Consider the following 24,091-nt stretch of genomic DNA (forward strand, 5'->3'; position numbering starts at 1 on the left):
ACAGTGACACAAGTTTTGTTATTTTAGCTGTTTACAGAAACATGTTCAGAAATACAATTATATATATAATATGGGCTGAAAGTGCACACTCCCAGCTGCAATATGAGAGTTTCCACATCCAAATCGGAGAAAGGGTTTAGGAATCATAGCTCTGTAATGCATAGCCTCCTCTTTTTCAAGGGACCAAAAGTAATTGGACAATGGACTCTAAGGGCTGCAATTAACTCAGAAGGCGTCTCCCTCGTTAACCTGTAATCAATTAAGTAGTTAAAAGGTCTGGGGTTGATTCCAGGTGTGTGGTTTTGGATTTGGAAGCTGTTGCTGTGACCAGACAACATGCGGTCAAAGGAACTCTCAATTGAGGTGAAGCAGAACATCCTGAGGCTGAAAAAAAAGAAAAAATCCATCAGAGAGATAGCAGACATGCTTGGAGTAGCAAAATCAACAGTCGGGTACATTCTGAGAAAAAAGGAATTCACTGGTGAGCTTGGGAACTCAAAAAGGCCTGGGCGTCCACGGAAGACAACGGTGGTGGATGATCGCCGCATACTTTCTTTGGTGAAGAAGAACCCGTTCACAACATCAACTGAAGTCCAGAACACTCTCAGGGAAGTAGGTGTATCTGTCTCTAAGTCAACAGTAAAGAGAAGACTCCATGAAAGTAAATACAAAGGGTTCACATCTAGATGCAAACCATTCATCAATTCCAAAAATAGACAGGCCAGAGTTAAATTTGCCGAAAAACACCTCAAGAAGCCAGCCCAGTTCTGGAAAAGTATTCTATGGACAGATGAGACAAAGATCAACCTGTACCAGAATGATGGGAAGAAAAAAGTTTGGAGAAGAAAGGGAACGGCACATGATCCAAGGCACACCACATCCTCTGTAAAACATGGTGGAGGCAACGTGATGGCATGGGCATGCATGGCTTTCAATGGCACTGGGTCACTTGTGTTTATTGATGACATAACAGCAGACAAGAGTAGCCGGATGAATTCTGAAGTGTACCGGGATATACTTTCAGCCCAGATTCAGCCAAATGCTGCAAAGTTGATCGGACGGCGCTTCACAGTACAGATGGACAATGACCCCAAGCATACAGCCAAAGCTACCCAGGAGTTCATGAGTGCAAAAAAGTGGAACATTCTGCAATGGCCAAGTCAATCACCAGATCTTAACCCAATTGAGCATGCATTTCACTTGCTCAAATCCAGACTTCAGACGGAAAGACCCACAAACAAGCAAGACCTGAAGGCTGCGGCTGTAAAGGCCTGGCAAAGCATTAAGAAGGAGGAAACCCAGCGTTTGGTGATGTCCATGGGTTCCAGACTTAAGGCAGTGATTGCCTCCAAAGGATTCGCAACAAAATATTGAAAAAAATATATTTTGTTTGGGTTATGTTTATTTGTCCAATTACTTTTGAGCTCCTAAAATGTGGAGTGTTTGTAAAGAAATGTGTACAATTCCTACATTTTCGATCAGATATTTTTGTTCAACCCTTTAAATTAAACGTTACAATCTGCACTTGAATTCTGTTGTAGAGGCTTCATTTCAAATCCAATCCGGTGGCATGCAGAGCCCAACTCGCGAAAATTGTGTTACTGTCCAAATATTTCTGGCCCTAACTGTATGTTTTAAAACCAAAATAATTGTACCGTTATGTTCTTAGTGAAGGGAATTCATATCTACATTGTTAAAAAAAAGTAATACTAATCCAAAGTTCTTGATTCTAACAGTTGTTTTCCTTTTGCCGGAAGGCACCCATTTAAAATTAACATGTGTACATTTTTAAAGATTGTTTCTATATTTTTTCGTTAGTGTGTTTTTAAATAGTGTTCAATGTTTTTATTGTTTATACGCAGTTCCCTCTAACATTTCTGTAGCAGCAGTATAGGCAGACCCCTGTAACATTTATGTAGCAGAAGTATAGACCGACCCCAGTACCATTTTTGTAGGTGCAGTATACGCAGACCCCATTACCATTTCTGCAGAAGTATAGGCAGAACCCAGTAACATTTCTGTAGCAGCAGTATAGGCAGACCCCTAGAACATTTACGTGGCAGAAGCATAGGCAGACCCCAGTAACATTTTTGTAACAGAAGTATACGCAGACCCCTGTAACATTTCTGTAGTAACAGTATAGACAGATCCCAGTAACATTTCTGTAGCCGACGTATAGGCAGACCCCTGTAACATTTCTGTAGCAGCAGTATAAGCAGACCCCTGTAACATTTATGTAGCAGAAACATAGGCAGACCCATGTAACATGTCTGTAGTAGAAGTATAGGCAGACCCCAGTAACATTTCTGTAGCAGCAGTATAAGCAGACCCCTGTAACATTTATGTAGCAGAAGCATAGGCAGACCCCAGTACCATTTTTGTAGCAGCAGTATAGGCAGACCCCAGTACCATTTCTGTAGTAGAAGTATAGGCAGACCCCAGTAACATTTCTGTAGCAGCAGTATAAGCAGACCCCTGTAACATTTATGTAGCAGACATGTAGCAGAAGTAGCAGAAGCATAGGCAGACCCCAGTACCATTTTTGTAGCAGCAGTATAGGCAGACCTCAGTACTATTTCTGTAGGAGTATAGGCAGACCCCAGTAACATTTCTGTAGCAGCAGTATAAGCAGACCCCTGTAACATTTAGAGCGGTATTGTAAGGCAAACTGCAGGCAGAAAAAAATAGTCAGGAAGGCCGCAAACAGGCCTAACAGCAATACTGATAGACTGAAACTCCCACCAGACACCCAGTAAAATTAAAACAGTGAAAGGTAGTCCAACGAAGGGGCTTTTTAAAAAAAAAAAAATAGAATACAGGCTGAATAGTGTGTATATAACTTTACCTCTGTAAGTGGCTGCGTAGGCTGTACGCTGTGGGTCTCAAATTCACTGCGGACACAGACTGGTGTAATTAATCATGGAATTGTTTGCGTACACTTTGTCGCTGAGAGCGGTATTGTAATGCAAACTCCAGGCTGAAAAAAATTAGACGGAAGGCTGCAAACAGGCCTAGCTGTGCAATAGTGATGGACTACAACTCCCACCAGACACCCTGTAAAATTTAGACGGTCACAGGTAGCCCTAAGAAGGACCGTTGGGGTTCTTGTAGACAGGATTCTACACTACCACTGTCCCTGTCTCACCAGCACTGTCCCTATACTCTGCATAATTGACTGCAGACTGAGAACGCTATAGCTGTAATGGCCTGCACAGCCCGAGATGAAAAAAAAAAAATTTGTGCAAAACTGCTCCAAGCAGCCACAATAGTAATGCACACGGTCAGATGTGGCCCTAAGAAGGACTGTTGGGGTTCTTGAGGACAGGAACCTACACTAACACTTTCCCTATAGCAGCAGCAGCACTCTCCCTGATCTCTCCCAGTGTGTGTCTGAGACGAGCCGCGGGCGCGACCGCTTTAAGTACTCGGCGGTCACTTGATCTCACCAGCCACTCACTGCTGTGGGGTGGGATAGGGCTGGCACGTCACAGGAGGAAGTGGTAATGCCTTCCCTGCATGTCTATTGGCTAAAAAATGGCGCTAAGCATGCAGGAAAGGAAATGGAATTGACTCGAGTACCGCGTGGTGCTCGTCTCGAGTAACGAGCATCTCGAACACCCTAATGCTCGAACGAGTATCAAGCTCGGACGAGTGTGCTTGCTGATCTCTATTACTGATATAATATAGTGGAAGGCATTGGAGTTGATCAAAGGTCCTAAGCCAGCAGAGCCGGACAGCAGCTGCGTGCTTACAGGACTTGTGACGATGTCATTGTCATGTGATCAACAAGTAGTGGCAGCGCAAGTAGTGGCAACAACAGTGTAATTTACAAGTAAAAGGGAATCTTTATTGCTCTAGCTAAAACACAGGCAATGTTTCGACCTTTGGGTCTTTCTCAAGCCTGCAGAAATATCACAATGCTAGTCTTTTATACACATATCGCATACATCAACACCAAGACAAGTGCACACCCCCACATTAACACCTGTAAGATAAAACATACCAATAAGTCCATCCTTCAGATCGCCAACTGCATGTCTATAATGATGCCATCTGCGTCTCAGGCTCCAAGAGTGCATGCGCCAGAAGACAGAAAGTCTTGCCTGTTTTTTAGCATGGACCAATAAAGAGTCTCTTTACTTAGAAATTACACCATTGTTGCTGCCACTACTTGCGCTCTTGTTGGACTTTGGAGGGAGCTGGAGGTCCATGGCTCCTGGAACGTGGCTGTGCAATTTTCATTATCCTTCTCGATAAACAGGATATTGAATTGAGTGCTGCTGAATTTCTTTGCCTATATACCGTCAAGTGATCAGTCACCGAGGCTCTGAGCTACGCCTCTGATCCCACGACGGTGGCGTCATCACAGGTGCCAAACCAGCAGAGCCGGACAGCAGCCGTGTGGAGCCCTGATAACTGATCACATGAAATCCCTCATTCAGTGCACAGGAATGAAGGACATATCACCGTCATGTAATCAGGGGCGGAGCTCAGAGGCCCGGTGACTGATCACATGACGGAGACATCATCATATGTAACTCACACACTCACACTGTCACTCACGGACAGGTGGTCATTAGTATTTCGATAGAGCCGTGCAGTAAAATATACCAGCTCTGATTGTTGGTACCAGCTGAGACTAAAAGGGTGGAGCTACAGTACCAGACATGGCCACACTCATAAGAATGGCACCCTAATGGTCTATCCTAGGCCAAGTTTATTAGCATTGTAGCCTATTATTGTATAGCTCTTGATGTCACTTCTGCGCTGCTCACAGTTTTGATATCCTATTTCTTTTGAGGCTGGAAAGATTGGGTATTATAAAATGAAGCTGGAACACAGCGTAGACATAGATGTCGAGCTGGACTGGCCAATCGCAGGACAAAAGATTAAAAAGTAAGATGGGACCAAACCCACCACAACTCAGTCTCCTCCAATGCCTCCTGTATACATAGGTGGGATGAGTAGTGCTCCTGCTGGTGAGGTGAGGTAATGTCTTTATTTGCCCAGGCAGGTTTGGTTATTTTGGTAAGTTGTTGGTCTGTAACATTGATAGCTGCCTCACCAATGGCCAAATCTACACCAGTCATGAGCACTAGTTTCCTACAGTCTACGAGATCTCCATGGGATACAGAAACTGTTGGATCAAGGGGTCATGGTGGGTGCATGAAGGGGTCACGGTGGGTGCAGGAAGGGGTCATGGTGGGTGCACAGAGGGGTCGCAGTGGGTACAAAGGGGGGTCACAGTGAGTGAATGAAGGAAGGGGTTTATCAACTTTGGTAGGTTCTCCGATGTCTGGCTGCCTTCACTATTGCACCACATCTGACTGTCCTTGCTGCAATCACACCCTCTGCTAAGTGCTGCCCCTCCCAACTTTCATAGCTGTTTTCCTGCCTTCCCCTCATTGTTGTAACACCTCTTCCAACTGCCCTTGCTATCTCATGCCACATTTTGCTGCCCTCACTGCCTGCCTGCCTCTCTCGACTATCCTTGCTGTTTGCCTGCCTTCCCTTCATTGTTCTGCCACCTCTCCCGACTGTCCTCACTGCCCTGCTATCTTTTACTGCCCGCAATGTCTCCCCATGTTCTTTCAACTGTTCTTGCTATCCCGACGCCTCTCCCCACTGTCCTCGCTGTCCTGCCACCTCTCCCAACTGTCCTCACTGTCCCGTCGCCTCTCTCAACTATTTTTGCTGTTCTGCTGCCTCTCTCGACTGTCCTTATTGTCCCACCATCTTTCCCGACTGTCCTCACTGTCCCACCCGCCTCTTCCGACTGCTCTTGCTGTCCAGCCACCTCTCCCAACTGTCCTCGCTGTCCCGCTGCCTCTCCCGACTGTCCTCACTGTTCTACCACCTCTCCTGATTGCTCTCACTGTCCAGCCACTTCTCCCGACCTTCCTCGCTGTCCTGCCACCTCTCCTGACTGTCCTTACTGTACCAACACCTCTCTCAACTGCCCTTGCTGTTTCGCCACCTCTCTCGACTGCCCTTGCTGTCTTGCCGCCTCTCCCAACTGTCCTTGTCATCCTGTCGACTCTCCCGACTGCCCTTGCTGTTCTGAGGCCTTTCCCAGCTGTCCTCACTGTCCCGCCACCTCTTCTGACCTTCCTCACTGTCCTGCCACTTATTATGATTGCCCACGCAGTTCTGCTGCCTCTCTCAGCTGTCTTCACTGTCCTACCACCTCTTTCGACTGCCAACACTGTCCTGCCCCCTCTCACGACTGTCTTAGCTGTTCTGTCACCTTTCCCGACTGTCCTCGCTGTCCTGCTGTCTCTCACAACTGCCCTCGCTGTCCTGCCACCTCTCACAACTGCCCGCGCTGACCTGCCACCTCTCCCAACTTTCCTTGCTGTCCTGATGCCCCTCACGACTGCCCTTGCTGTCCTGCCACCTCTCATGCCTGCCCTTGCTGTCTAGTTCCCTCTCCTGACTGTCCAAACTGTCACGCTGCCTCTCCTGACTGTCAGAGCTTTTCCACCACCTTTTCTGATTATCATCACTATCTCGTCATCTCGCCTGACTGTCTTCACTGCCCTGCTGCCTCTTCCAAGTGTCCTCGCTGACTCCACGCTTTTCCCTTATTTTTATGAGCCCCACCCTTCCGACTGCCCTCACTGTCCTGCCGCCTCTCCTGACTGTCTTCGCTGTCCTGCCCCCTTTCCCGACTGCCCTTGCGTCCATTTTGCCTTCCCCTCAGTATTGTGCTGTATGTTCCCTTATTTCCCCACCATTGTCCCACCTTCCCCTCTAACTTTTCTCTACTTTGTTTTGTCTTTCTCAGTCCCTGTTAATCTCGCAGAGGAACATTCGTCCATCCGTGATCTCCACAATGAATCTTCTGTGTGAGGTCGTGGTGAACGCTACCAACAAGATGGCCGTGCTGCAGAAGTGCATGAGTGAGATAGGACTGTCCTTCAATGAGGTGGCGTACATGGGTGAGTGTGGAGGGGGCGGGGTCTCCTGGACACATGTAAACCTACAAATGCCAAACTCTACGTATCACATATATGGCGCTATAATGGGGGAGGGGCCTCTGGACTGGTCATAGATGCAGAAAGAGACTCCACCTATCATTATAAGGTTATTTAAAGGGACCCTGAGATAGTGTACTACTGCGGCTCTTAAACGGGTTGTCCCGCGAAAGCAAGTGGGGTTATACACTTCTGTATGGCCATATTAATGCACTTTGTAATGTACATCGTGCATTAATTATGAGCCATACAGAAGTTATTCACTTACCTGTTCCGTTCCTGGCGTCCTCGTCTCCATGGTGCCGTCTAATTTCAGCGTCTAATCGCCCGATTAGACGCGCTTGCGCAGTCCGGTCTTCTCCTTGGTGAATGGGGCCGCTCGTGCCGGAGAGCTGGTCCTCGTAGCTCCGCCCCGTCACGTGTGCCGATTCCAGCCAATCAGGAGGCTGGAATCGGCAATGGACCGCACAGAGCCCACGGTGCACCATGGGAGAAGACCCGCGGTGCATCGTGGGTGAAGATCCCGGCGGCCATCTTACTAAAGTAAGGAAGAAGTCGCCGCAGCGTGGGTATTCGGATAAGTACTAAACTTTTTTTTTTTTAACACATGCATTGGGTTTGTCTCGCGCCGAACGGGGGGCCTATTGAATTTAAAAAAAAAACGTTTCGGCGCGGGACAACCCCTTTAAGCTTTTGAGGTACTACAATCCCCAGCATACTCTAACAGCCACAGGTCAGTCTCTTTCCATTGATTGCTGTTCAGGGCAACAGAAGATGGTGGCTGATACTTGCGGTGGCCTTTTTTATTTTGAGGGGTGTAAAGTATCCCTTATATCAGTGTCTCGGTGCATGTTGGAAGTTGTAGTCTGGCAGACGCAGTCTATTGCAGGTCCCTTTCCTCCCCCATTGCTGTGATGATCACCTTGTTTTCTGCCCCCTGCAGGATACAGTGACTCTGATGTGGAGTGTTTGAAGTTCGCCAGCAACAGCGGGGTCCCAGCAGACGCATCCACTGCCGCCAAGATGACGGACAGCTTTTCCTGCACACAAGGAGGCAGCTGCGGCGCCATTGAGGAGTTCGCTGAACACATAATATCCCTGATAGAGGGCGGGAGATAACGGGACATGGAGCGCGTCTTGATGGCGACTTCCTCAGCACTGTCCAAATAGCGAAACTATGGATGGATCATAGTTGGCGTCCAGGTGACAAGGGGCAGTTTTGTAATACAACCAGGAAGTTGAATGGCACCTTTATTTGTTACCTTTTTATGTCTCTTCTTATCTCTTATAGAAATGTGTGATTATTCTCAGCAAGAGAAACCAAGCAATCTTGCAGATATAATACCTTTTAATGGCTAACAAAAATACATGATGTTATAGTGAGCTTTCCTACCTACTCAGGATTCTTCCTCAGGCTTAATGAAATAGATCCTAGGAGGCATACATATATATACACACATACTTATGACAAGGCACAGACATGAATGTGATTAATTTGCAATTTATTTTTTTTTACCAGAAAAGGATGAGTAGAGAAATAATTAAATCCCTAAATAGTGCACTGATTGTGAAAGTTTGATGGTCTCTGAATTATTATTAGGGGGTCACCAGGCCAGAGTGTTATCTGTGCTATAGATTTCTCATGCTTCCCAGCCACGCATGAATCCTCTTGAAGAATTTAGGCCTCTGTTGAAAGTGTCAAAAGTTGTTATAAGTTTGTACTCCCAAATTCTTATATGGCTTTGTTACTTGCAACTGCCTTTTAATATAGTGACTTTCATATGTTCTATGTTGTGTTCGTGACTAGAACAATTCTTAACCACAGGTAATTCTGCCTTTCTTTCTTTAATTGTGTGGTGGTGAGAACTCATCCTCGCTTTCAGTTTTTCCTCAGTTTCTCCAACGTAAAGGCCCCCAACAGGACATTCACTGCACCAGATCAGGTATACAACATTGGATGTATAACATGTGAATGTCCTTGGTATCTTGCTGTGTGTTGGGGATTTGTATCCCGACCATTGTAAGTACATGTGAGCAGGTCTTACAGCTCCTTACATTGCAGGGATAAGTTCCTTTTTGTGTGTCAGAGGGTAATGCACCCCTGATTATAAAGTTCCTTAGACTTGGAGGTTGCCTGTAACATGAGAAGGGAGGGCCTGGGAATATGGTTTTCAGACGGTCATCCTTGTGTAGGGTATGATGGAGTTTCCTTGCAATCTTCCTTAGTACCTCTAGCTGTGAGTTGTAGGTCACTATTAGAGGTACACGATCATTTCCTTCCTTCTCTGTGTATCGCAGTAGTTGATTCCTGGGTATCTTGGTGACTCTGGTACAAAGGATAGTAGTGACAGTGGATGACAGAATAGTGCTGGTTACAGGGGATAGTGGTGATAGAAGAGGACAGAATACTGCTGGTTACCGGGGGTAGTGGTGACAGTAGAGAGGATAGAATAGTGCTAGTTACAAAGGATAGTGGTGACAGAAGAGAGGATAGAATAGTACTGGTTACAAAGGATAGTGGTGACAGTAGACAGGACAGAATAGTGGTGGTTACAAAGGATAGTGGTGACAGTAGACAGGACAGAATAGTGCTGGTTACAGGGGATAGTGGTGAGAGTAGAAAGGACAGAATAGTGCTGGTTACAGAAGATAGTGGTGACAGTAGAGGACAGAATAGTGCTGGTTACAGAGGATAGTGGTGACAGAAGAGGACAGAATAGTGCTGGTTACAAAGGATAGTGGTGACAGTAGAGAGGACAGAATAGTGCTAGTTACAGAGGATAGTGGTGAGAGTAGAGAGGACAGAATAGTGCTGGTTACAAAGGATAGTGGTGACAGTAGAGGACACAATAGTGCTGGTTACAAACGATATAGGTGACAGTAGAGGACAGAATAGTGCTGGTTACAGGGGATAGTGGTGACAGTAAAGAGGACAGAATAGTGCTGGCTACAGGGGATAGTGGTGACAGTAGACGACAGAATACTGCTGGTTACAGAGGATAGTGGTGACAGTAGAGGACAGAATAGTGCTGGTTGCAAAGGATAGTGGTGAGAGTAGAGAGGACAGAATAGTGCTGGTTACAGAAGATAGTGGTGACAGTAGAGGACAGAATAGTGCTGGTTACAGAGGATAGTGGTGACAGAAGAGGACAGAATAGTGCTGGTTACAGAGGATAGTGGTGACAGAAGAGGACAGAATAGTGCTGGTTACAGGGGATAGTGGTGACAGAAGAGGACAGAATAGTGCTGGTTACAGGGGATAGTGGTGATGGAGGACAGAATAGTGCTGGTTACAGGGGGTAGTGGTGACAGTAGAGGACAGAATAGTGCTGGGTACAGGGGGTAGTGGTGAGAGTAGAGAGGACAGAATAGTGCTGGTTACAAAGGATAGTGGTGACAGTAGAGGACACAATAGTGCTGGTTACAAACGATATAGGTGACAGTAGAGGACAGAATAGTGCTGGTTACAGGGGATAGTGGTGACAGTAAAGAGGACAGAATAGTGCTGGCTACAGGGGATAGTGGTGACAGTAGACGACAGAATACTGCTGGTTACAGAGGATAGTGGTGAGAGTAGAGAGGACAGAATAGTGCTGGTTACAGAAGATAGTGGTGACAGTAGAGGACAGAATAGTGCTGGTTACAGAGGATAGTGGTGACAGAAGAGGACAGAATAGTGCTGGTTACAGAGGATAGTGGTGACAGAAGAGGACAGAATAGTGCTGGTTACAGGGGATAGTGGTGACAGAAGAGGACAGAATAGTGCTGGTTACAGGGGATAGTGGTGATGGAGGACAGAATAGTGCTGGTTACAGGGGGTAGTGGTGACAGTAGAGGACAGAATAGTGCTAGTTACAAAGGATAGTGGTGACAGTAGAGGACAGAATAGTGCTGGTTACAGGGGATAGTGGTGACAGTAGAGGACAGAATAGTGCTGGTTACAGGGGATAGTGGTGACAGTAGAGGACAGAATAGTGCTGGTTACAGGGGATAGTGGTGACAGTAGACAGAATAGTGCTGGTTACAGAGGATAGTGGTGACAGTAAAGGACACAATAGTGCTGGTTACAGGGGATAGTGGTGACAGTAGAGGACACAATAGTGCTGGTTACAAAGGATAGTGGTGACAATAGAGGACAGAATAGTGCTGGTTACAGGGGATAGTGGTGACAGTAGAGAGGACAGAATAGTGCTAGTTACAGAGGATAGTGGTGAGAGTAGAGAGGACAGAATAGTGCTGGTTACAGAGGATAGTGGTGACAGTAGAGGACAGAATAGTGCTGGTTACAGAGGATAGTGGTGACAGAAGAGGACAGAATAGTGCTGGTTACAAAGGATAGTGGTGACAGTAGAGGACACAATAGTGCTGGTTACAAAGGATAGTGGTGACAGTAGAGGACAGAATGGTGCTGGTTACAGGGGATAGTGGTGACAGTAGAGAGGACAGAATAGTGGTGGTTACAGAGGATAGTGGTGACAGTAGAGAGGACAGAATAGTGCTGGTTACAGAGGATAGTGGTGACAGTAGAGGACAGAATAGTGCTGGTTACAGAGGATAGTGGTGACAGAAGAGGACAGAATAGTGCTGGTTACAGAGGATAGTGGTGACAGAAGAGGACAGAATAGTGCTGGTTACAGAGGATACTGGTGACAGAAGAGGACAAAATAGTGCTGGTTACAGGGGATAGTGGTGACAGTAGAGGACAGAATAGTGCTGGCTACAGAGGATAGTGGTGATAGAGGACAGAATAGTGCTGGTTACAGGGGATAGTGGTGACAGTAGAGGACAGAATATTGCTGGTTACAGGGGGTAGTGGTGACAGTAGAGGACACAATAGTGCTGGGTACAGAGGATAGTTGTGACAGAAGAGGACAGAATAGTGCTGGTTACATGGGATAGTGGTGACAGTAGAGGACACAATAGTGCTGGTTACAGGGGATAGTGGTGAGAGTAGAGGACACAATAGTGCTGGTTACAGGGGATAGTGGTGACAGTAGAGGACAGAATAGTGCTGGTTACAGGGGATAGTGGTGATGGAGGACAGAATAGTGCTGGTTATAGGGGATAGTGGTGACAGTAGAGGACAGAATAGTGCTGGTTACAGGGGATAGTGGTGACAGAAGAGGACAGAATAGTGCTGGGTACAGAGGATAGTTGTGACAGAAGAGGACAGAATAGTGCTGGTTACATGGGATAGTGGTGACAGAAGAGGACAGAATAGTGCTGGTTACAGGGGATAGTGGTGATGGAGGACAGAATAGTGCTGGCTATAGGGGATAGTGGTGACAGTAGAGGACAGAATAGTGCTGGTTACAGGGGATAGTGGTGATAGTAGAGGACAGAATAGTGCTGGTTACAGGGGATAGGGTTACAGTATAGAGGACAGAATAGTGCTGGTTACAGAGGATAGTTGTGACAGAAGAGGACAGAATAGTGCTGGTTACATGGGATAGTGGTGACAGTAGAGGACACAATAGTGCTGGTTACAGGGGATAGTGGTGAGAGTAGAGGACACAATAGTGCTGGTTACAGGGGATAGTGGTGACAGTAGAGGACAGAATAGTGCTGGTTACAGGGGATAGTGGTGATGGAGGACAGAATAGTGCTGGTTATAGGGGATAGTGGTGACAGTAGAGGACAGAATAGTGCTGGTTACAGGGGATAGTGGTGACAGAAGAGGACAGAATAGTGCTGGGTACAGAGGATAGTTGTGACAGAAGAGGACAGAATAGTGCTGGTTACATGGGATAGTGGTGACAGAAGAGGACAGAATAGTGCTGGTTACAGGGGATAGTGGTGATGGAGGACAGAATAGTGCTGGCTATAGGGGATAGTGGTGACAGTAGAGGACAGAATAGTGCTGGTTACAGGGGATAGTGGTGATAGTAGAGGACAGAATAGTGCTGGTTACAGGGGATAGGGTTACAGTATAGAGGACAGAATAGTGCTGGTTACAGAGGATAGTGGTGACAGTAGAGGACAGAATAGTGCTGGTTACAGGGGATAGTTCTTTTATGAAACAGATTTTGTATTGAGTTCCTTCTGCTCCGTGGCATTCTAAAGCGTAGTGTGACAGTCGTCTAATTTAGGTTTCTATTGTTTTACCAGAACCAGTAGCGCTGCAGAAGTTGCTGTGTTATGGCTGCCATGGACTGACAGTGTTGCCTTCTGCCTGTCGCTGCAGAAAGCTCCTGAGCGGTTGTCTGTCGGAGATCCCTCAGTGGTCCTATAATGTTGTGCCTTCCTCCACAGCCCGGGCAGTGAATACTTGCAGATTAACTCTTAAACTCCTAACTGTCCTCCCAGGTTCAATGCTGTATTTGGAGCACAAGTCAACTCTCCAGCAGTGGAAAGGTTACAGGAGCGCCTCCCATCATTGGCCAGATGAATTGGTCACTAGCCCACAGTCACATGACCGAGGTTTTGGCTGATGTGTGCGGAAGTGGTGCTTCCTGACTTGTGAACATGGCAGCGGCCGGCGGCTCCGGAGAGCGGCGGGGGCACCTGGCGGCGGTGATACTGGCCCGGGGTGGCAGTAAGGGCATCCCACTGAAGAACATCAGGAAGCTGGCCGGGAGGCCACTTATCGCCTGGGTGCTGCGGGCCGCGCTGGACAGCCAAGCCTTCGACAGGTAGACCTACAGCCACATCACCAAGAACACACCCCTCATCCTATGTAACCCTGTTACCAAGGAGACAGCCCCACATGACCCCTGTTACGAAGGAGACAGCCCCATGTGACCCCCGTTACCAAGGAGACCGAGGTCGCCAAAAAGACACTCTAATGTGACCTTTGCCAAGTGGAGATCCCCTTATGTGACTTCTGTTCCTGAGGAGATGCCTCTGCTGACCCCTATTATCACGGGGACCCCCAGGGCCCTAAAGCCATTCTGTTGTAGCGTGCGTCCACACCTGGTGGATTTTTGTGCAGATCCATACCAAAATCGGCGGCAGATTGCAGCCTTTCAATTAAAGAGGTGAAGTCTTCTGCGATCTGCACCAAAATCCACTAGAGTTGTGCAGATTTTGGCGTAGAAATTGATTTTGATTAATGTTTTTCTGTTGAAAATCCACAACTTCACACGGGTGAGCGTGATTTATGGGAATCGTGGCCCGATTTTGCGCTCGCCAACATGTGATCTTTCCGCAGATGAAAGGCGTTTTTGTTTCACTTCGGGAAAGAGGATCGCAGAGTTTCTCCCATTGCTTTCAATGGGCAGATCTCGCAAGGATCGGACGCGCTGACAATTTGCACAAATCGTGTATTACTATATTCATGCGAGATTTGCGCGTCTCGTACCGAATTTCTAGCCAGTTTGAAGCCGGCCTTAATTCGCTACATAGGAACCCAGACACACAGATGCTGGGAGTTGTAGTCCACGGCGTCACACATATGGTGTCTTGGTTGGGACGCTGGTAAATATCATATTCTTCTTTGGACAGTCGTTAACGCTGCGATTCTATTTATTTTTTTTTTTACCACAACGGAGAAATATTTCTGAAGATCACCACATTTGCGCTAAATGATAAGATTGGTATCCTGTGTCTTACAGCGTTTGGGTTTCTACAGACAATGATGAGATTGAGAAAGTGGCGAAGGAGTTCGGAGCGCAGGTCCATCGGAGGAGCGCCGAGGTCTCCAAGGACACGACCCCCTCCCTGGAGACCATCCAGGAGTTCCTGCAGCACCACCCAGGTCTGGTCGTTGGCTTGTAGTCCCGCGCTGGTCGCCCCATAGCCTGCCGGGCAGTCATATGGTAGTTCGGAAATTTTCCCCCTTGCTCTCGGGGTGTTAGTGACCCCCTGATTTGTACTTTACACCCCTAACCTAGTTGTCTTCTGCTTCTTTATACCTTGTCTTAAGAGCTTACAATCCATAGTGGCTGCAAAAGTCATCTCCCCCGTTGCAGTCGCTGCAGTCACAGCCGTTTCCATGCTCATCCTGACCCTCCTGTTTCATGACTGGAAGGTCTCAGTCTCCCTTGTGTTGGTCCATGATTGTTGTTCATTATCAAGAGTTATGTGATTACGTTATTACATTTTGCGCGTTGCTGCCGCCATCTTGCGCCACTTTCCATAAGCTGCAGCAACGCGGCCTGACGCTCTTTCCTTCTGCAGAGGTGGACATCGTGGGGAACATCCAGGCCACCTCTCCGTGTCTCCACCCTTTGGACCTCGCCAAGGTGGTGGATATGATCCGCAATCAAGGCTATGACTCCGTGTTTGCTGTCGTCCGCCATCACATGTTCCGCTGGCGAGAGGTGAAGGTGCCAGGTGAGGGTCAGGCTTATGGTCCATGGTTTATTTAGTGATAACTGCCAGGGCCTTCAGGAGGAACCTAGTAACCAGAAACTGGCGAGTGGGTCCTGGAGGGCAGCAGCACTACAAGTCCCAGCATCCTATATGGAGGGGGAAGCTCAGAGTAATGATGACTGACCCTGGTGATGTCCCGGACAGGTGAGGGCACAGTGCCGGAGAACCTGAACCCTGCTTGTCGGCCACGTCGCCAGGACTGGAGAGGTGAACTATTCGAGAACGGCTCCTTCTACTTTGCCACCAAAGAGTTGATCTCCCGCGGCCTCCTGCAGGTCAGTGTCTCATCTTGTATTTTGTGTCTATAGAGATGTGCAGTAAAATATACCGGCTCTGATTGTTGGGGCCCGCTAACACCGATATGTTGGAGCTGTAGTACCAGACATGGCCACATTTGCCAGCTGGCGATCTCACTTCTGCATTATTTTTCAGGGCGGGAAGATGGCGTATTACGAGATGAAGCCGGAGCACAGCATAGACATAGATGTTGACCTGGACTGGCCGATCGCAGAACAAAGGGTTAAAAGGTAAGATGAGACCACCACCCCCCCCCCCCCCCAACTCATGCTCCTCCAGTGCCTCCTTTTATATATAATTGGGAGGAGTGGCACTCCTGCTGGTGAGGTGAGGTAACGTCTTCTTTTTCGCCGGCAGGTTTGGGTACTTCGGTAAAGAAGTGCCCACGGTGGTGAAGCTGTTGGTCTGTAACATCGATGGCTGCCTCACCGACGGCCGAGTCTACGTGAATCAGAAGCATGAGTTCATTTCTTATAGTCTGCGGGATCTTGATGGGATTCAAAAACTGATGGAAAAAGGGGTTACGGTGAGTGCACGGAGGGGGTCTTATGTATCACAGTCCTTGTCACACCATCTCTGTCCTTGGTGGCCTCACCGCCATAGCACCTTCTCTTCAGTTTTTTGCTGCCATGTAAAGCGGCTATGCCAGCGGCTATGCTCATGGATGTTATGCGGACCTGGACTAGTTTCCATGATAAGAGTAGTCTTGCTGGAGGTGTGCAGCAGCACGCACAGACGCCGCGCTAAAAAGACTGAAGCCCTGTGGGGCCACCAGCATCCGTGTCCTACGGGCAATGAAACATAATTTTTTACAGACTGCAAAGAAGCTGTGAGTTGTTGCGGTCAGCGTTCCTTCTCTGAGTATCGGCCTACGGCTGCCAAACTTCTTTCGGACTTTGCAAGCGAAGCGGGTAAACGCTGCGGACGGTACTAATGCTGCTCAGAGACGGTTATTCCCAACATCGAGACTTGAGTTGTTACACGGACCGGTTACGGTAGTGACCTGTGATTCTGCGGACGGGCCGAGCGTGTCCTTATCTGTCCCTTGTTCGCAGTATCTTACATTAAGAACTCTTCAGCAGTGCGAGCCGGGAGTCCTTCCGGAATCCTACACGTCACCCTAGATGTGTCGCCATGCCCGGGGTGCAACTGCAGACAGAACGCCAATGGCCTACATCGGGCCATGGGAGCCAAGTCATGTCGTGGGTGGCGATGCAACAACAGCTTCAGGCGCAGCAGCTGACAGACGGGGATGGAGGACTGAACGCAATCCAGTAACTATTTCCACTCCATAGGACGGCGCCGGACTTGAGCGTTACATAAATGTTGACTAGCTAGGCACCTCCATCCTCTCTGGTTACTATTAGAGATGAGCGAGTACCAAAATGCTCGGGTGCTCGTTATTCGAGTAGAGCTTTTCATAATATTCAAGTAACGAACCCCATTGAAGTCAATGGGGGACTGGAGCATTTTTGTATTGGACCCGCTGGGTGCCGACTTTTTTTCTCTCTCTCTTTCTCTTTCTCTCCGCTGTGAACATGCACATGCTGGCACGTCATAGCAGGAAGTGGTAATGCGGTGAGGGGTCGAACTCGGCGTGGTATTCGCTCAAGTAACGAGCACCATCGATGCTCTTACAGATGATACAGGGACACCCCCCCCCCCCCCCATCTGCCCCCTCACAGATGATACAGGGACCCCCCATCTGCCCCCTCACAGATGCCAGCTCTTCCTGGAGGCGGGGTTTTCGACCCTCCAAACCAGAATGCGCTGGATGAACACTGCAGACAAAGTGCCTGAGCTGCAGAGGAGGTGTGCGGCGGAGTGGACTGTGCCTGTTAGGTGATGTATTGTGTGTGGTGTTTTTTTTTTTTTTTTTTTCATGCAGCTAGGGCTTATTTTAGGGCTCAAACAGTAGGAATTCCTACTTTAAAAGTTGCATTGCACCGCACGAAAACCGCGTTTTCATGTGATGCAACATAGAGGAAGGCTCCATAGGGAAACATGGGCTACCAAACATCGCAAATCGCGGCTGTTAGAGCACGCAGCGTTTTTGTATTTTCGCAGTGCAGCGAAAATACAAACCTACAATACATCACTAATGCGAGAGAACCCATTGGAAAGCATGGGCTTCACATAGATGCGATTTGTAGTGATGTTGCATCATGAGACAATCGTGCTTTTGTTTTGGGGGGGGGGGGGGCGCCCGTGTGATACCGGCCTAAGGGGTTATATTGAGGATGTTTTTGAGTTTTTCTCTTAGATTTTTCAGGTCCGCTTAGATTTTGCTGTTTCGTGAATTTTTAAATGTTTTCTGAGCTGGAGATTTGGGTTGGCAAGAAATTAATTTCTTTGTCGCTGTTTCTTAATTCTGGTGCCTAAAGCTATTAATTTGCCTCCAATTAGGCTTTGTGTCTCCCATAGTATGGGAGTTAAGACTTCTGAAGTGTCATTAGGATTGAAGACTTCTGTGAGTTCATCTGAGAGCTGTGAGCGGTTCATTCTCATACAGGGCAGGTTCCTTTAACTACCGTCACAGATGTCGGCATGTGATCTGATATACTGATTGATCAGATATCCGTTGTGCTGACGTTTCTTATGTGTTTCCCTGTATCGATTCCATGGAAAGTGGAGTGGATGTGTGCAAAGTAGGTGTAGTTGCTTCTGGGTTTAGGATCCTCCAAGTTGAGGTCCTCCCGACTATCGCAACACCCTCTGCAAAGTCTGCAAATTTAGTGAGAATGCGAAGTAATCTGATTTTGGTTTGGGGCACATAGATTGGTGAAGGAGACTTTGTTGTCAGTAATTGCGTTCCTCAGAAAAATATATCTGCCTAAGGGTCTATTTTTGTAAGTGTGGGGATCAAGGGAATATTTTTCCCAATTACTATTGAGACTCCTCTAGAGGCGGAGGAGTATGTGCCGTGGAGCCAAGGCTTATAAAAGAATGTAGGGAGCTTGAGTTGTGTCAAAGATGTGTCCCTTGAAGAAACACCACCTCTGCGTTGAACTTCCTCAGAAGAAAGAAGACTTGGCTCCTTTTTTGAGGGCTGTTCATCCCTCTAATTTTAAAGGATGTATATTTAATGTTGGGGGTTGGGTATATCATCTAGTATGATTTCCATTAGTGTCATCTCAAGTCTTAAGTAGTCCCTTGGTATTTTGGGGTCTTGGTGTTGAGCTTCCAATTTTCCAGCTTTTCCAGTTGTGGAATCTGTTGTTGGATCTGTACTGGGAGCAACGAGGGAATGTCAAGAGAGGAGGGATACAAAGTTTCTTCTATGCATTTTCAGGTCTTCAGGTGTTCTGATTTGTTAACCAGCTTTAAATGTGGCCAGGCCGAAAGGGAAGAAACATTTTACAGGTAATTTACTTGTGCACAAAGCATCTGTTAAGGGCTTCAGGATGCGCCTTGGGGCAAACGTGCTTGGAAAATTAGGATCTTTTGGTTCTCAAAAAGTATTTCCTGAGATTACCAGCCTTTTTGGAGAATTGCGAGGTGTCTACGATGACATCTGGGGTGGCTCTGACGGAGAAGGTTTCGGACAAAGGGCTTTATGAATGCCTTCAATTGTGACTATTTCTGCCCTTTCTCTACACAACAAGGACTGGAAAATTAGTTAAGGGCTTTAGTAGCTGTGGTTTCGGGGAAACCTCTAAAGCGCTTGGTTAAGATGGTCTTGTGCTAGTGGATTGCTCTGGATAACTTCGCTGTGTTGTAGGAGTTCTTGGTGAGAGTCCTCTAGTTCTTCGACTCTCCAGCCAATATGTTTGAAGTCTTTTTTTTTTTATGTTGGCCAATTCCCTCAGAACCATGGATGGATCAGGCCAATATTTTTTTGATAAAGGAGCATGGGATTGGACCACGATCTGCCTGCATGGTTGTTATCCAGTCATCACTCCTTCCCGCCAGGGACCCCCGGCATTGTCTGTCATTACACTGCAGGATGGCAGAGATTTCAGCATGACTCCTGGAATGAATGACGGAGCTCAGCGGTGCACGTCCACCCACTATGCTAGCCGGGCCTATTTTTTGTTTTAAATTAATCCCGGTGACCCCAGATGGGTTTTCTATCTGTGCTTATTATTTTCACACAGGGCATTCCATTAAGAAGGGCTGCCCAGTAACTGAGACCCCCTTTAATCTGCATGGTGTCGGGTCCAGTGTGCTAGTTTTACTCTCCCTCTCTCTGTTTCTAATGCTGGAACAGACAGCTGTATCGTGGAGGAGATCAGGTCCACTACCCCACCCTGATCCTGGGGCCAGGCACCTCATATAGCATCAGGTCAGAGGTCACAGCACTCCCCCAATTCTTCAGGTACGTAGCTGCACAAGGGCTGAATCAGCTCTTAGAGGCTCCCGGACTTGCTATGAGGTCCTCGAAGGTCCTTCTCCTACTGCGCCATTTCATTATACATAGTAATGCCTGACACAAATTTCCCAGCGCTGTTACCAGACTGGTCAGTCATTGCGTTCTCCATTGGTGCAGCACAGAGAACACTACAAAGCAAGGAGACGCCCTCCGCACCCCTAACAGAGTGCAGCGCAACCTGAGGAACACACAGCTTTATTAAAGACAGGAGCCTGACTACTTACAGCTGTCCCGCCGCCTCTCCCAACTCTCCTCGCTGTCCCGCCACTGCGAGAAGCGGACCCATAGCCGAGGAGATAGCAGGATAGATAAAGACCTTGTAACTGGGCTCTACCATCTCCTCCCCTGAGGGTAGCTCGGGATCTGACTAAGTTACTGCTGGGGAAGATCACAGGGGAAAAGTAACCAGAGGTTACCTGTAGTTCATTTGTCACACGTTATGCCACCGTTCCATCCTCTGCAGTGAATCTAGACAATGGAATAAAGTAGTCCACACACGAAACTTTCTGCACGAAAGCGGGAACGGTTGGTAATGTCCGTTTACTGTAACTTGGCAACGTCCAACTTACATCAGCAGTTCTGGCATAGATGCAACAAGATAAAGTGGTGTAACAGGGAGGATTAGCATATCTGGATAAATCCACAGTCCAAGTTATCTGTAAGATTCCTCTCCCAGCGTCTCTCACTCTCTCTCACACACTTTTACTCTCTACCGGTTCACACATTAGTTGTACCCTCTTCTAGCCATGCAGTAGTCCTTCTCTCTCACAGTGCTCAGTGGTAACACCGATCTATCCTGGGTAGACTGGGCCCAGGCCAAACAGAAGGGAATTGCCCTGCTTCCTCTATTCTCTCCTCACACGGACCAAGTCTGTGTGGCTTGCTCACTGACGTCTCTCTCCCTCACTAATGCCGCCTGCACACGGCCGGGTCAGATCCCTTGCGAGAATTCTCACAGCGTGACCCGACCCGCGCCCCTGCAGGGACCAGTGCGGGTCTCACCTTCTCCCGCGGCTCCGGCTCTCTGATGTGGCCCGCTCTGAGAGCATGCCGCAATTTGTTTTCCGCGTGTGATTTCACGCGGACAAATCGCGGACGTCTGCCTAGGATTGCGTTTTTTTTTTATGCAATCCTATGGCAGCTTCCACGGGTGGAAATTCTGCGGGAAATCCCACCACAGAATTTCCGCCCGTGTGCAGGGGGCCTGACTCTTTGCATTCTTACAAACACATATACATAGCATCATCACATGACCACAAAAGATACACACAAAAGTTACATTTTCCAGGCAAGACAGGACATACCAGACATTAACCCATTTAATCCTGCAGAAGTGCAATACACATAACTCTAATGCACACCACACCTAAAACGCTGACATGAGACAGACGCAAAACATTATGAAGGGACCCCACTAACTCTGGACCACTGCCGCGCCGCCTCTCCCGACTGCTCTCGCTGCCGCGCCGCCTCTCCCGACTGCTCTCGCTGCCGCGCCGCCTCTCCCGACTGCTCTCGCTGCCGCGCCGCCTCTCCCGACTGCTCTCGCTGCCGCGCCGCCTCTCCCGACTGCTCTCGCTGCCGCGCCGCCTCTCCCGACTGCTCTCGCTGCCGCGCCGCCTCTCCCGACTGCTCTCGCTGCCGCGCCGCCTCTCCCGACTGCTCTCGCTGCCGCGCCGCCTCTCCCGACTGCTCTCGCTGCCGCGCCGCCTCTCCCGACTGCCCTCGCCGCCGCGCCGCCTCTCCCGACTGCCCTCGCCGCCGCGCCGCCTCTCCCGACTGCCCTCGCCGCCGCGCCGCCTCTCCCGACTGCCCTCGCCGCCCTGCCGCCTCTCCCGACTGCCCTCGCCGCCCTGCCGCCTCTCCCGACTGCCCTCGCCGTCCTGCCGCCTCTCCCGACTGCCCTCGCCATATCCCCGCTTTCCCCTTATTGTTGTGCCACCTCTCCCGGCTGTCTTCGCTGTCCCGTCCACTCTCTCGACTGCCTTCGCTGTCATTGAGCCCTCCCCTCAGTATTGTGCTGCATGTACCCTGATTTCTCCGCCATTGTCCCACCTTCCCCTCTAACTTTTCTAGACTTTTTCGTCCTTCTCAGATCCTGTTAATCTCGCAGAGGAACATCCATCCGTCGCTGATCTCCACAATGAATCTTCCGTGTGAGGTCGAGGTGAACACCATCAACAAGATGGCCGTGCTGCAGATGCGTATGAGCGAGATGGGACTGTCTTTCTATGAGGTGGCGTACATGGGTGAGTGTGGAGGGAGCGGGGTCTCCTGGACACATGTAAACCTACAAATGCCAAACCCCACGTATCACATATATGGCGCTATAATGGGGGAGGGGCCTCCGGGCTGGTCATAGATACAGGAAGAGACTCTACCTATCATTATAAGGTTATTTAAAGGGACCCTGAGATTGTCTAATACTGCGGCTCTTGAGGTACTATAATCCCCAGCATGCTCTAGCAGCCACAGATCAGTCTCTTCCCATTGATTGCTGTTCAAGGCGACAGAAGATGGAGGCTGATACTTACGGTGGCCTTTTTTATTTTGTGTGGGTAGGTGGGGGGGAAGGAGGTGGGTAAAGTTAAGTATCCCTTATATCAGTGTCTCAGTGCATGTTGGGAGATGTAGTCTGGCAGGCGTAGCCTATTGCAGGTCCCTTTCCTCCCCGATTGCTGTGATAATCACCCTGTCTTCTGCCCCCTGCAGGATGCAGCGACTCTGATGTGGAGTGTCTAAAGTTCGCCGGCACCAGTGGGGTCCCAGTAGACGCATCCACCGCTGCCAAGATGACGGACAGCTTTTCATGCACACAAGGAGGCGGCTGCGGCGCCATTGAGGAGTTCGCAGAACACATAATAACCCTGATGGAGAGCGGGAGATAATGGGACATGGAGCGCGTCTTGATGGCGACTTCCTCAGCACTGCACTATGCTACGGATTACATATCGCCTTTTCCATTATTTTTCACCAGTTCCTGCGGTGCATTTACGAATGTTTTAACTTATATTTTTATTTAATAGCGCAACTGCGTCGGCGTTCAGGTGGCGGAAATGGTTGTGAAATACAACCAGGAAGCAGAATGGCGCCTTTTATTTGTTGCCTTTTTATGTCTCTTCTTATCACTTATAGAAAAGGGAGATGATGGGGTTGGTACGGTTTTGTGCACCGTTGCTCTCGCAGTCGCACCACTTAATTGTCATCTTTCGATAAGTATACAAGTGTCAGGATAAATGCGAGAATCTGTTGGTTGATTTTATTTATGCTCCGGGTCGGGCTTCATGTTCTTTTCTATCGTCCGGAACCGGATGGCGCTGGAATAAATATTACGTGGTGACTTCGTTATGTCTAAGCGCGCTTATTTATGTATAATGTATTATATTTCTGACCCTGCTGTAAGACTGATGACATCACAGTCCCATCCGTGATGTCACATGCTGATACAATGAGTCTACAAAGGGACAGAGTAAAGATAGCGGCCGCTCACAGTGGACAACCCTTCCCCCACCCTTAAAATTGTCGCTAACCCCCATCCTCCTACAGACTCGCCCCTCTCTGCTAGCATTACCACCTTTTGTCACCAAAAAATACCAACCAATTTAAAATGGGGTGTGACTTCTGAGAGCATAAAATGTTACCTCTTGGCCCCAGTGGTCATTAAGTGTGCCTCCTTAATGGCCCAATAGTAATAGTGGCCCCAATATTAATAGTTCGGTCCCAAAAGTAATAGTGCTTCCTCTTAGTGGCCCCAATAATAATGGTGCGCCCCCTTAATAGCCACAATAATAGTGGTGCCCCCAGAGGTAATAGTGCACCCTCTTTTTGGCCTTATGGAACAATTACGGCTGCAAGTAGTTTACTCAGTGAGGCAGCTCTGGTCTGGCCACCGCGGCTCCTGTAGGCAGAGACCCCGCTTCCACGGAGGCTGCGGCGATTACGGGATGGGCTGACGCTTGGCTCTTTGGCAACTCCTGAAGATGGTGGTGCCATCCTGTTACTAAAGCTCTGGAGCTGGGGACATACGTGCAAGCAGATGTATGTGTCCAGTGCGTAGGATGGCAGATTATCGGAATTGTCTGCTGTACTCTGACCCCCTTCCCCAGACATGAGCGAGGTCCTCATGACCCCC

The 24,091-nt window shown here is 48.5% G+C and overlaps 1 protein-coding gene and 1 long non-coding RNA gene across 2 annotated transcripts; one reads left to right on the plus strand and one right to left on the minus strand.

Moving 5' to 3' along the window:
• Nucleotides 1–8,462: 8,462 nt before the first annotated feature.
• LOC136611287 (uncharacterized) lies at nt 8,463–13,170 on the minus strand. Its single transcript, XR_010790243.1, has 2 exons — nt 13,083–13,170; nt 8,463–9,303 (listed from the first exon to the last, which is right to left on the minus strand). It is a non-coding gene; the product is annotated as an uncharacterized lncRNA (long non-coding RNA).
• Nucleotides 8,807–23,303, plus strand: CMAS (cytidine monophosphate N-acetylneuraminic acid synthetase). The gene is made up of 9 exons (XM_066590754.1): nt 8,807–8,920; nt 13,284–13,609; nt 14,531–14,673; nt 15,096–15,251; nt 15,435–15,565; nt 15,723–15,817; nt 15,945–16,113; nt 22,055–22,208; nt 22,672–23,303. Exons 2-9 carry the CDS (start codon nt 13,443–13,445, stop codon nt 22,845–22,847), a joined length of 1,191 nt encoding a protein of 396 aa, XP_066446851.1. The 5' UTR covers nt 8,807–8,920; nt 13,284–13,442; the 3' UTR covers nt 22,848–23,303.
• Nucleotides 23,304–24,091: the final 788 nt, after the last annotated feature.

The sequence above is a fragment of the Eleutherodactylus coqui genome, chromosome 2 (assembly GCF_035609145.1).
Source record: "Eleutherodactylus coqui strain aEleCoq1 chromosome 2, aEleCoq1.hap1, whole genome shotgun sequence".
NCBI lineage: Eukaryota > Metazoa > Chordata > Amphibia > Anura > Eleutherodactylidae > Eleutherodactylus > Eleutherodactylus coqui.